The 14,468-nt window shown below is 45.6% G+C and overlaps 1 protein-coding gene across 1 annotated transcript in view; it reads right to left on the reverse strand.

Annotated features, from left to right (window-relative positions):
* Positions 1-14,468, reverse strand: part of ASXL3 (ASXL transcriptional regulator 3) — a 157,037-nt gene that overhangs the window by 100,209 nt on the left and 42,360 nt on the right. The window contains 1 exon segment of the mRNA XM_014522402.2: positions 14,192-14,303. Within this exon segment, the coding sequence (XP_014377888.2) occupies positions 14,192-14,303 (112 nt within the window).

A 14,468-nucleotide genomic window follows, 5' to 3' on the forward strand; every position in this document is an offset into this window, starting at 1 on the left:
AAGGCAATAGTCTAACTAAATTGCCCCCAGCTGGCCTTGGTTACATGAATGGCCCTGGTTGCCAGCTAGCCTCCGTTGCCTGCGTAAGTGTGGCTGCCTACTTATAAACAGCTGCTCTTTCAGCACCCAGAAGACTACTCAAAATAGATGTCTCTCTTTCTAGCCTGGGGTTCCTGATTCCTTTCCCCTAGTTTTGTGGCTCCCACCTTGATTTTTAGTATTGCAGTCCCTGGGTCCTGCCTATTTACTTCTAGTGTCCTAGGTCCTCCTTGCTAGTTCCTGGTTTCCTGTTCCCTCTGTCATGCTTCCTGGCTTTGTGGCTAAAGGTACACTGATACATCAGTCCCATATCAGATTGCCACCAATATAAGGAAAATTGACAGTATTGGCAATAGGCTTTTTTGGCTGATGTGGCCAATGTTGCCAATAAATGCCCCATCCGTGTGCGCAGCCCCAGTGCAGCACACAGGCGGCCAGGACCGCAGCCGGCAGCATGGAGAGCAGCCAGGTCTAGCTGGTAGGTCTGTTGTGAGGGAAGGGGCGCGGAAAGGCATGGGACAGATTGAGGCCCCAGCGGTGGGGGGAGGGAGTGGGGCTGGGGAAGGGGCTGCCCAGCTGACGGCCCCATGAGTGATGGAGCCATGAGTGGCTCATCTAAGGGGCATGGGGAAGGGGGGCCGGGCTCCCAAAGCTGCACACACCTGGGAGGGCATGGGGGCATGTGCCCTGGATCTGTGCACGGGGCGAGGGCGGGCTGCCACTACAGGGTAGGGCAGCAGTGGACTCTTCCTAGTGGGGGGGCTGAGCTGGGCTGCACTCAGGGCCAGTGGCACACAGCTGGAGGCACACGCCTCACCCCATGCCCTCCCAGGGTGCGTCCAATGGTGGGAGCGCCCCTACACCCACCAGACAAGCCGCTCATGGCTCTATCCTGTGCTCCACCCCAGATGTGCAGTGCCCGCCCTTGCCCCAGCCCCACTCCCTCCCTCACCACAGGGACCTTGATCTGCACCCCCAACATGCCACTTCCTTCCCCCCTCACCCTTCCCACACAACAGACTTACCAGCCAGACCTGCATATCGCCAATTGGATGGGTATCAGCTAATATGGTTTGTTAAAAATCGGCCATCAGTATCGGCCCCCAAAAAATCTCTATCAGTGCACCCCTACTTGTGGTTCATGGTTTCTAGTTCCTGCCTGCCAGCTGCTTGTTCCAGACTCCAGCCTAAACCCCTGTGCTTCCAAACTATTTTGTCAGCTTCTGGACTCCAATCCAGACCCCTGTCACTTGACAATCAGTGCTTGGCTCCTGGCTTAGCTTGGTCCTATAAAGCTACTCTACTTGACCCCTGCTAGCTACAGACTGTGGTGTAGATCCCCACCTCCTATGAGTGGCCTTCCCTCCCTTGATCTGTGGTTCTATCCATAGTGACTGCCTACATCCCAGCCATTTACAAACATCAGCCTCCTGACCTCAAGGCTCTTGATCCCCCGGCCTTTGGTTGGGACCCTTGCTTTCCTGGCCTTGTCTGTTCCAGACCTCCTGGGTTATGACTCTTTAGGGCCAAGCCCCAACCACCTGCATCCTGGTTGTCCCTCTGACACCTGAGTACAACATGGAGATTATACCAGTTATGTCTGGAGGCTGGCACCTACTAGCAAGGGAAGAAGATCAGGGTGCTCACTCTGATTCGTTGACACTACTGACCATGAAGTTATATCGACTCATTTGCAAAAACAACAAAAGTGTAGTGTAGTTTAAGTGGCTATATTCGCTTGGTCCAGGGAAAATCCAAAAGATAAAATATGGCAGTTGTTCTTTTACATTTAGTGCTGTCATGCTAGGCCCCATATAGGTCCTGTCTGCCATCTTATCTGTTCAATATCTATCAGAGTAGGGGCCATTTTGCCCTTCTACATTTGTATAGAACTTAACACAGTGGAGTTTTGATCTATGCCAGGGATTACTAGGTGCTACAATGAAACATCTGGTAATAAAAGAAGTAGAAGTATCTGGGACAATTAAGAAACACAGTATGCAAATGATACCCAGTCTTAAATAAGCTGTACAAATTTATAGATTAAAGGGCAAAAGGCAAATAGACTATTAAAATCTTCTAGGCTAATTCCATGTACAACAGGCAAAGAATTTAATGCAAGTATACCAACGTGAAGGCTCAACTGTTGTTTATGAGCCACAGAACATTTTATTTAGAAGGTCATCCAGTTTTCATTTTAAGACACCAACTGAAGGAGAATCTACCATATCCTTAGTACACTGTTACCTTACTTCTAGCCTAAATGGATCTAGCTTTAGATTCTAACCACTGGATCTTGTCATGCCACTGTTTGCTAGATTGAAAGGTATTCCAATAAAAATCTTCTCTTTGTACAGACTATGGACCAGATATTAATCCAGTTTTTCTTAGTCAGTAAACACAACCCTATTTCACCCTGTATGATGAGACTTGGCCTATTGTGCATGCTCAGAAGCACTCCAATAGTCACCTAGACATCTAATTTCTGTATCATGATCCAATTCTATCTGGGAAAGTGCATAAATTACATGCAAGACCCTGAATCCTTACTGGTTGCATTAGCAGTGCCTACCTTTTAACCAATAGTGTACTGGCTAAGACACTTGCCCAGGAAGTAGAAGACTGGGTCCTAGGCCCATCTTGCCTCTAAGTTATCTGAACTCATGTCTCCCATTTCCCCAGGAGAGTGCCATCAACACCAAGGCCTGGCTAGGCCAGACAGAGAGCACCCCTCCACCCCTCCTTTTGAAGCTGGGTCACTGGACAACAATTGTGACGGATACATGGAGCCAGCAAGAGACAAAGCAAAACACGTTTGGCTCTGTATTTGAGTGCAGAGGGTACTCAGGGAGTGCCCTGGAATGATTTATATAGATATTAAACAACAGTGGACCAAGAAAAAGATGTCTGTAATAGCATACTAGAAACACCCGTCTAGATGATGATCCCCAATTTACTAACCTTTCAGAGCATCTACACATAGTGCTACACCGCTGTATGGCGCCCTACAGTGACATAGCAATCATGTGTGTCTACATGTGATTGCCAGCTACGTCACTGCAGTGGGTGCAGCGCCTGGGTATAGCGCGCCACTACGGCAACATAGTGGTGATATCTAGCCATGCACCCTGTGCATGGCACAGTAACCACCCATACTGTGCCATGCTTTAGTAGTTCCTTTTGGAAGTACTAAAGCATGAAGCCATAGCAATGTTACCATACGGCAACATGTAGACACACCCTTTGAACTGTATCAGTTGGCCAGTTTTTCAGCCAATGAACATGAACTACAACTATACTGACCATGTATGATGTTATATTTTAAGATTAATTTTGTAAATCAAAAAACTTACAGAATTCTAAGCATACTGTACCAATTCAGTTACCTTCATTAAACAAATTATATCATGCATAACTATTTTCCATATAATTCTCTGCTAACTGTATCCTTTACCATTACATAATTTTGCCTGGGAACAATGTCAGTGTAACTAGAGGATAGTCAGCTGGGTCAGCCTTCTTACTCTTTTAAAATACTGATGAAACATTAACCTTTTTTCTAGTCCTCTGTAATTTCCCCATGTACTAAAAGATTTGTTAAAAGTCAGTAACAACACTTCAGAGAGCTCATTAGCTGATGGATGGATGGATAGATTAATGGATGAATGTAGTTATTTGATTGATTGATATGCTACCTTTCCAACAAAGGCTCAGGCAGCCAGGCATAAGAGAACAGAGTAATTTATAACTCTGGAGTGGCTCCTGGGCCACACATTGCACGCGACAAGATGAATGGGGCAGGTCCCCAGCATCTCCCCCCACCTTGGCCTCACGGACAGTACTAGCAGCACATAGCTCCCCGCCATACAGACAGCATGCGTCCCCATCACCCCCCCCCCTTACACCCCTAAGAAATGCTGGCAGTGCACAGCCTCCCCCTCTGGACTTTCCATTACTGCACAGATGTGGGAGAAGAGGCTGCCAGAACCCACAGGCTGCCACTTGGACAGCCCTGACTTCTTCTTGCATATGACTAGGACAGGCAACAGCAGAGAAGGTGCAGATTAACTAAAGTTGAATGTTGAGGTTTGATAGCCAGTTGATGATATCTGGGCCAGTTAAACGGATTGATTCAACCCCTCCATGATATGCAAATTCAGGGCAGGAGTTTGTAATGTGGCTCCTTGACTGTACCTCATTACATATGCAGTTTGGCAAGACCTTAATGCCCCATTTGCTCAATAAATGGGTACACCTTCCATGTCCTATACAAATGTGGTTCAGCACGGTCCAATATCTACATTGCAGGTAGAAATCTGGAAGCTTGATGGTTGGGTCTACAACCAATTTTTTGTTGCACACTGTTGCTGCAGACCAGATTTTGCACCAATGGCTCTCAGTGTCCAGATCGTTTGATGAAAGTTGGAAAGTGTGTAACCAAAAAGGTTTTTTCGACTTAAGCTACATCTTGATGGGTGGGCAATAACTTCATACAACAGAAGTACTGGAACAGCCGTGATCTTTTCATGCTCTCTAAGTATCGCTGAATCCCTTCTCACCGTGGAGGGAGCGATATTTAATAACACTGGCAGCCATGGAAGTAGCATGAATTTTAGAGTACCGCTTACTACTTGTATGGCAGCATTCACCTATGTGTCAACATGACAGGTGTGAGGGCTTTGGCACCAGACAGAAGCACAATATTCAGCTGTAGAAAGTACCAGGGCCTGGATCAACCGACGGAGGGTAGGAGTATCATTTCCCCAGGATGTTCCAGCAAGCTTCTCTACATTTACCCTCATCACAGTCTTTTTGCCAGTAATCTCAAGGTGCTGGCAGTAACTGAGAGCTTGATCTAGACTGACTCCAAGGTACCGTGGACGTTTTTCATGCATTATTTTAGTTCCACAAAACAGTATGTTTAACTTTTCATTGGCCTGAGTGTTGTTTAATTGGAACAAGGAAATGGCTGTCTTAGCTCCCTAAGGTTTCAAGTGCCAAGTTTGGAAATAGTCCTCCAGGGTGTGCAGATTGTTCTTGAGGACTTTTTCCTGTTGCCTCGAAAGAATCAGTTTGTGTGGCTAATAAAATACCATCAGCATAAATAAATTTAAGCAATGTTGTCAGCAGGATGTCACTGGTGTATAGATTGAAAGGATCAGAGAAAAGACAGACCTCTGAGGGAAACTGTAATTTGCACTCACCAGCAACTCAAATCCTGGCCAAGATGTACCCAGAATCTACGGTTTGATAGTTACGTGTTTATTAGTGCAGGAGCTGGTCTGTACTTGATGACATATGCCAAGTTTAGCAAAAGTCCTTTTCTCTATATAGTGTCATATGCAAAGTAAGGGTCTATAAATGCTGCACTTGTTTTTAATTTGGACTGAAATCCAGCCTTAATACGACTGGTCAATATGACCTGATCACAGCAGCTTCTGTTTGTCCAAAAGCCGGCATGCTCTTTGGGTATGAAGGCTACCTGGGTGGGTTTCAGACAGGCAAGGATTAACCACTCCACAAGTTTATAAGCTGTGGACAAAAGAGAAACTGGCCTGTAGCCTTTCGTGTCATCAGCAAACTTTCCAGGCTTGCAATGACTTTCACATCTTTCCACTCTTTAGGGAGGCAACCAGTGGTATGCATATTGGTGAAAGGATTCACAAGCCAATTCCATGAGAATGGTCCCAGGTTCCTAAGGAACTTTGGGATTACTCCACCAGAGCCAGCCGCTTTCACAGACTTTGTGGCTGCAAGCCCCAACTTAGAAAACAGGAGAACAAAACATCTTAAAAGGCAACTTAAAAGTATCAAAATAAAACAGAGGCTCCCCCTTCACCCCCAACTTAGCTCAGCTTAGCTTTGTTTCCTAAACACCTGCCCAAATAGGAAGGTCTTCAAGCAGTTTTGGAATATGTCCAGTGTCAGGCTCTGGAAGCCCTCAAAAGAAACCATGTTCCAGAGCTGAGGAGCTACAGCTGAAAACAACTTCCCATGTGTTTTCACCAAATGGACTTGATGTATTGCTAATACTTGCAGGAGGTTGGTCTTGCCTGACTTTAGGGGTTACAATGGGACATAAGGGAGGCGGTCCCCTCAGTACATAAGGTTCAGCCCATTTAGGACCTTACAGGTTAAAACCAGCACCTTGAGTTGTGCCTGGAAAGCTACTGGGAGCCAGTGCAGCCCCTGCAGCCCATAGGCTAGGGACAGATATTACAGATAAATCAGTTTAAGTGATCAGAAACTGGTTTAAACCTGTAACAAAACAGATGTCTAGTGCACATAAACCAGTCTGAAAATGGTTGAAACTGGTTTGAGAATGTGGTATCAGACTTAACTGATTTGGGTCAACCCGGTTTATGCAATGTCCTGATTTAAGTTAAACCAGAGTCCCCCAGCATCCCAGATGCTTTGCAGTCCTGGGTGGGGCTCTGCTCTCAGCTCCACAGCAGGGCTGGCCCTGCCGCTCTGCTTCCTGGCTGGAGCTCCAGTACAGACTGCAGGTACAGCAGCGTCTGCCTGGCTTCCTCCTGCCCCGACTCCCCCAGCACTCCCTGCTCAAGCAGGGAGTCCCTCCTCCCCTCTGCCACCGCACAAACTGTAGCCAGGCTATGGTGCATGCTGTGGGAGACAGGACAGTGTCCGCTTAGGGCTTTTTGGAGCTAATCAACAAGTAGCTGGTAATGTCCCTCTATTCCTTCTTTGGAAAAAGTTGTTTAAGAAGAGCTTGAACTAATGAGAGAGGCTTTTGTTTTGTTTGATGGGCTGATAAATGCTAACAACTCCATGTTTTACTCCCTGCTGTGTAACTCAATGCTCGATTATCAACTCTGGCTCCCTAATCAGAGTACCCTGCCAGGGCCTGGTCATGCCCCTCTCAGCTCAGCACTGTAGAAGGGAAGGGAGGACTGCTCTAGCACCGCCCAGCTTCTAGCCTGAGCCACTGCAGGCATATGCTGGCATTTCTTCAGTCCAGAGGAGATGTCTGTTTGGTTACAAACCGGTTCAACCTAGCCAGGTTAGAACTAACCTGCAAAGACTGAATCAATTCAGGCTCAGGCTTTCTGAATGTCTGTCCCTAGCCCTGGAGTTAGGTGCTCCTGGTAACCCACCCCTCTAAAAAAATAAGCCAGATTCAAGGGCAGCCCTATGTAGAGTACACTAGTACTCTAGCCTCAAGGTTAGCAAGGGAATGAATGATGGTGGCCAGATCTGAATCTGAAAGAAAGAGTTACAGCCTTCTTACCAAATGGAGTTCACAGAATCATAGGAAAGTAGTGAGCGAAATGACCTCAGTAAATCATCTAATCCAGCTCCATGCTTGGGGCAAAGTCATACATGGCTAAAATATCCCAGTCAAGTATCTGTCCAATCTGCTCTTGAACATTTCCAGAGATGGATATTCCATAACTTCTCTAGGTAGCCCATTTCAATGCCTGACCACCTTCATACCCAGAAAGTTCCTCCTAATCTCTAATTTAAATTTCCTCAGCTGCAGTTTGCAGTCATTGTTCTTAGTCCCATTCCCGACAGCCACCTCCACCCTCTCTATAAATTGCCTCTCAGGTATTTGAGGCCTGTTTTCAAATCCCCCTTCCGTTTTCTCTTTTCTTTCAGTTTTTCCTCCTAAATCATGTTTCCTAAGCCCCTAATCATTTTTGTTGCTCTCTGCTGGACTCTCCCCAGTCTGTCCACCCTTCTTGAGATGTGGGGCCCAAAACTGGACACCAATACTACAGTGTCAAACGGAGCAGAAGAATCACTTTGCTTGGTTTCTAATGATCCTCCTTGTAACAGGACACTGGGGCAGTTCCCCAGTCCCCATGCTGCAATGTACCCAGGCACCTGCACTGACCTGGAAATTCACAGAACTTACCCTTCAGAGGACATCTGACCAGGAGCCTGGCTCAGTCAGCACAGTCTTCAGATCTCTGAGCCTGACTTGAGGGTGGATGTCGTATACTTAGACTTCAGGAAGACCTTTGATACGGTAAATTAATCTACTACTAAAATCTAGTAAATAGTAGTAAAAACTAGTAAAAATCTAGTAAAAGATATCTACTACTAATATCTACGGCACTATATTTCCCCTTTTCCAATCATTCAGGACCCCACCTGACCTCCACCGGTATTCAAAGCCAATGCCTCTAAAATTATCTCAGCCAACTCCTTTAGTACCTGAGGGTGAATCCCATCTGGGCCCGCCAACCTGAAGCATAGCTTCTCTAAGTAATCCCTAACCTATTCTTTCACTACTCCAGGTTGTTTGTCTTCTTACCTAGCTTTGTTGCCAACTGTACTCATCATCTTGTAGTTGACTATATTCATGAACACTGAAGTAAAAAAGACATTACATACTTTATCCTTCTACATATCACCAGTTACTAGACTGTCTTCTACATTAAAGAAGGCCCCAACACTTTCTTTAGCTTTTCTCATACTTCTAACACACTCCCTTTTTACTGCCTTTTATGTCCCTTGCTAGTTATATCTCAAAATGTGCTTTTGCCTTTGTCATATTCTATCTGCATACACACACAATAATCTTATATTATTTCTTGTAATATTACTAAGTTGGTGAAAGGTGCTTGTAGTCACCAGTGATACCCGAGATCCAGATACTGTACAGAATCCAGAAGCACCCCAGGGCTGCTGAGTGACAAAGGGAGGCTGAATCCCATTAATGATAAGTGTCCCAATCCTGCTTAAGTCAAACAGTGTTACCACCACCATCATCTCTGTCTTGTCTGGATTCAGTTTCAATTGGCCCACCAACACCCAGTCCCCAGCTACAGCCAGACACTGGGGAAAGGACTAAAACTATGGGACCAGTGTCAAAAGAGAAGGAGAAAGTAAGCTAAGTGCCACCAGCAAACTAATGACACCTCACTCCAAATCTCTGTGCAATCTTGCCCAGCAGTCTCATATACTAAATGAATTGGAGTGGTAACAAGATGGACCCCGGGGAGACTCAAAAGGAAAAGCCCTGAGGAAATGACAAGAAGTTGCCCATCACTACTGTCTGGAACCTCCCTACTTGGAATGAGCAGAAACAATGTAGAGCAAACCCATGAATACCTACTAGGGGACATACACATTTTATCAGCACCTCATGGTCAAACTCTAAGAAAAGCGACTGAAATGTCTAGTAAGAGCAGGACATAGTTTCCCCTGTCAATCTCCAGGCAAAGATAAATCAACCAAGGCCACAAATGCATCCCCTGTGCTATATCCGGGGTGAATGCCAGAGTGACAAATGTCCAGGAAACTGATGGCATCTAGTTGAAGGTTGGGGACAGGGCCATGACTGGCTGGGGAGTCAGCATCAAGCACTGGTTTCTTAAGTAGGGGCAGGCAATCAGACTTAAGAATGCCAGGCACCCTTTCCTTCCCAAAGGGAGTTGTTGAGAACCCCTACCAACAGTGGCCCCAATCTTCCCCCAGGCTGGCTCCCCACATACTGATCCAGTTTGCAACTGGTTACCCTCATCCCTACCCCAGCATATCCCTTCAATGTAATGGATGTCTACCCAGGACCTCTTGAGTATATACTGACAAAATTTTCTAGAAGCAGGACACTGGCTGCCATGGTTCCCCTGCTTTACCTGTGGCAGGTCAGGGTGTTAGGTCGTGTTGTGTCAAGACTGACAGCAGTCTTACACAGAGTATAGATTATGGTTTGTATGGGATGTTTTGGATAGGGATGATCCTGCTTCAGGCAGGGGGCTGGACATGATGACCTCAGGAAGTCCCTTTCAGCCCCACTCCTCTATGACTATATGACTATGAGAGTAGCTGTCAAGGTCAGTGGGAGTGTCCTTTAGGGAGTGCTGGAATCCCAATGGCTCCATAAAACTCTAGAACCAAAGCAGCCTTGCTGGTCCACCATCTTGATGGGGATGATACAAGAAAAAGACCTGTACTTCTAGGAGGCAGTGGTCCAGTCATGAGAAATGCTTCTTGACAACATTTGCAATAAGCTTCTGTACCTAGACTTGTGTAAAATGTTAGGTCGAACATGTGCCCCACTTCATCAGTTGTCCCCCATACTGTATGAAAATGCACCACAGTTGACACAGATGCCATTCAGTCTTATTGCAGACCTGAAGAGCCGACTTCCGCCTGGATGTGGAAGTCCTCCAAGACAGTAAGTGGGTGGGTGTCCTCAACTTCTGCATGTAAATTATCAGGCCCCAAAGTTAAAAAAAAATGCTTAGTTTTAGCTACTGGAATATGAAGCATTTCTTTATCATTATAAACTGTTAAAATATCCTCATGCTTCTTCACAAATAAAGAACCTGTTGCTTCTGCCATTGCTGACAATTTATTATTCCTATGTTGTAACAGATGTATGTATGTCTTTGCAAGAGTGTCTTTTCTTTTTAATATTAAAAAAATCCTTATCATCCTAACTGTTGTTGATCATACAGATTTCACTGTCAAATTTCACTTCCCTTATCCATGGCCTGCTTTCCATAACTGCTAATTTATAATCATTAGTAGCAATTTCCTTTTTCTGTTCCCAATTACTTCATTCCTTATGTAAAAGGCAAGGATTCTTGGGGGTGATATCTTTTATTTGACCAATTGCATCGTTGATCTAGACATAGGCAAACTTTTGGGTATCACAGTATCTTTCCTCAAGCCTCTGAGACAGAACCAAACAGCTAAGCTAAACAGAAGATAAAAGCTTTTTAAACAGGATCATGATCTATTAAAGTGTAGGGGTTAACATTTCTAGATACCGTCTCCAATTCATTTAGCCTATTTAGTTTGATTTAGCAAATTACCTAATCCAAGAGCGACCAAGATATGGGCCACAGAGCTGTCATCCACAGGCAAGCAGTGGCACTTCCTGGAGACATGGCAATTAAACAATCCCACTGTTCAATCTGCTGCCACATTTCCAGAATGATAGGGAGCCCTGCAGGCCAGATCCAGATCATGGAGTTGCATACCTGGCCCACAGAGCTAGAAATTTGGTGACAGGAGGAGTGGCGGCTGCTATGGCTGCAGGAGCCACAGCAATTAACATGGCCATCACCAAATTCTAGCTGCACGGGCCAGATGACAGCTGCAGATCTAGCCTGCAGACTGGTCCTGTGCCATAGATCTGACCCATGAGGCTAGAGGAGTTGTGTCCCACTAATCTTGTCTGAAGGCATTAGGTTTGAGATGGCTGAAATGATAAAAATGCCATTAATTTATTTATACACTGTATACAGCCAAAGTTAGTGGACACAATGCACCCAACACAAAACTTCAAATCAAGGGAATGTAAAATAGAATCATTTAACAGTACATGACCTCTACAATCTAACCACCGTTCATGCACATCACTATTAGATTCACATCGCACTAGCTAGCCAGCTACTTTAGGTACACAAATGACATCCTGGCACTAAAATATGAGCACCTTACAATAGAAGCATATAAAATTAGGGTTGGAAGGGACCTCAGGAGGTCATCTAGTCCAACCCCCTGCTCAAAGCAGAACTAACCCCAACTAGATCATCCCAGCCAAGGCTGTGTCTAGCCAGGTCTTAAAAACCTCCAAGGATTGAGACCGCACAACCTCTCTGGGTAACCTGTTCCAATGCTTTACTACCCTCCTACTGAGAAAGATTTTCCTTATATATAGCCTAAACTTCCCTTGCTGCAACCATTGCTCATTGTTCTGTCATCTGTCACCACCCAAAACCATCTAGTTCCATCCTCTTTGGAACCACCCTTCAGGTAGTTGAAGGTTGCTATTAAATCCCCCCATAATCTTTTCTTTTAACATATATGTCCTAGCACAACCATTATAAAGTACAGAAGTGGTAGTATCCTCATTTTACATATAAGGAACTGAGATGCACAGAGAGGCTAAGTGACTGGTCCAAGGTCACAAAGGAAGTCTGTGGCAAAGGCAGAACATGAATCAGTGTCTTCTATGCCCAGGATCAGGGCCCTAATTCTCTTCAGGAGCATCCTGGAGCCTTCCCTATATTATCTGAATAGTAGAACCCATAGACATTATAGAAGTCTAAATAATGCTATTCATCTACCCCTGCTAAACTTACTGTAGCTCCAAAATGTAATAGTTTACTTGTAGGACAGGATCCAAGAGAGAAGGCAGGAGACAGAAAATGTCAAAAAGGTCTATTTCAGCAGCATACAGTCCTATAAAGTTCCATTACACTGTAAAGTAAGCATAATGTAAACGCTTCTCTCATTAGTCTTTAATGCTTATAGCATTCACAGTTATTTATCAAGAGTCAGTTAAGTGGTTATATTTGGTAATATAGACTCCCACTGATCCACTTACACACCGCAGGACTAAGAGCAAAGAAGAAAAATAATAACCTAATTAAAGGTGCACCAGTACATAGGTCCATATCAGATCAGCACCAACAAAAGGAAAATTGACATCATCAGCAATCAGCTTTTTTTTGGCTAATGCAACTGATAACATCACCGATAAATGCTGTGTGCAGCAGCGCGTCCACAACATGCATGCGGCTAACCGGCTTGTAAGCTTGTTATGGGGACGGGGCACAGGGAGGGAAGGGGCATGGGGGGAGGGTAGATCAAGGCCCCCGAGGTGAGGAAGGGAGTGGGGCAGGGGCGGGGCTGGCACTGCTCAACTGGGGCAGGGTGGGGCATGGGACAGAGCCGTGAGAGGCTTGTCCAAGGCCCGCAGGGTTGGGGGAGCAGCTCCTGCCACTACATGCATCCCTTGGGGAGCCATGGGGGCCGTCTGGCCCCCGGATCTGTGCACGGGACAAGGGCAGGCAGCTGTTGCAGGCTGGGGCCAGTCTTGGGTCCTTCCTGGCAGGGGGGTTGGGCCGGGGCTGTTCTTGGTGTGGGCATCAGTGGTGCTGGGAGGGGGAGCCAGAGCGAATTCTAGGGTGGTTGTAGCCTAGAAGAAAAGACACTCTTGCAAAGGCATACATATATCTGTTACAACATAGGAATAATAAATTGTCAGCAATGGCAGAAGCAACAGGTTCTTTATTTGTGAAGAAGCATAAGGATATTTTAACAGTTTATAATGATAAAGAAATGCTTCATATTCCAGTAGCTAAAACTAAGCATTTTTTTTTTAACTTTGGGGCCTGATAATTTACATGCAGAAGTTGAGGACACCCACCCACTTACTGTCTTGGAGGACTTCCATATCCAGGCGGAAGTCGGCTCTTCAGGTCTGCAATAAGACTGAATGGCATCTGTGTCAACTGTGGTGCATTTTCATACAGTATGGGGGACAACTGATGAAGTGGGGCACATGTTCGACCTAACATTTTACACAAGTCTAGGTACAGAAGCTTATTGCGAATGTTGTCAAGAAGCATTTCTCATGGCTGGACCACTGCCTCCTAGAAGTAGCGCCCCCCTCGCCCTCACACCAGCACCACCACTGCCCTACCCAAGCACAGCTCAGACTAGCCACCCCCCCCAGGAAGAGTCCAGCACTGCTCCCAGCCCCAGCCCACAGCTGGCCCTTGCCCCGCGCACAGATCTGGGGGACATACACCCCCCGGGTCCCCCAAGGGTGCACACAGCGGTGGGATCAGCCCCACCCTCCCCTGTGTTCCCCAGACAAGCCACACAGCCCCAGTCCCGCCCCACCCCCGGTGGGCAGCCCCTGCCCCAGCCCCACTCCCTCCATCCTCTCAAGGGTCTCGATCTGCTCCCTATTCCCCTCTCCTCCACCCCTACACCTGCAACAGACTTCCCAGCTGGAAGCCGCTCTCCAAGCTGCTGGGCTGCATATTGGCAATCAAATTGTAATTGATCAATATGGCTCATTAATAAATTGGCCATCAGTATCGGCCCAAAACATCCTTCACGGTGCACCCTTAAACCTAAGAGTGGGGGTGAATATTTAAACATGGTTCTAACCAGAGTGCTAAAAATAGTACAAAATTGTCCCGCTACACATTTTTTCTTTTATAAACAAAAAAAGTCATGTTTTCCATATGACTCCAGCTCCTTTATAAGGACAAAACTGAAAGGAAGCTACTCAAAAATATTTTACTCAACTGCAAAAGAAAAAAATTATACTTCAGTTTGAAAACATGAATAACCAAAATGAAATTACCAAATAACAGGCAGGTATACATTCTCTCCATAGATAGTTGTATAAAATTAAATTAATACCCACCTCCATTTTCTTCTCCATTATTATTGTTTGTCTCTGCCATTTCAGTGCCATCTAACTCAGATTCACATTCTAAATCTAATGTTCCATCTGTAGGGCAAGTTGATTCTTCTTTCTGAAATGTATAAGTAGGAAAGGGGGAAAATATCTATAATCACCAATAAAAAAGTATTATTATATTAGTTATGTTTCCCTGAAGATAATTTGGTCCAACACATTTGGGTATCTACATTTCAAAAACATGTCATGCTTTCTACATGAGTTACTGTAGGGACAGAAG

The sequence above is a fragment of the Alligator sinensis genome, unplaced genomic scaffold (assembly GCF_000455745.1).
Source record: "Alligator sinensis unplaced genomic scaffold, ASM45574v1 scaffold88_1, whole genome shotgun sequence".
NCBI lineage: Eukaryota > Metazoa > Chordata > Crocodylia > Alligatoridae > Alligator > Alligator sinensis.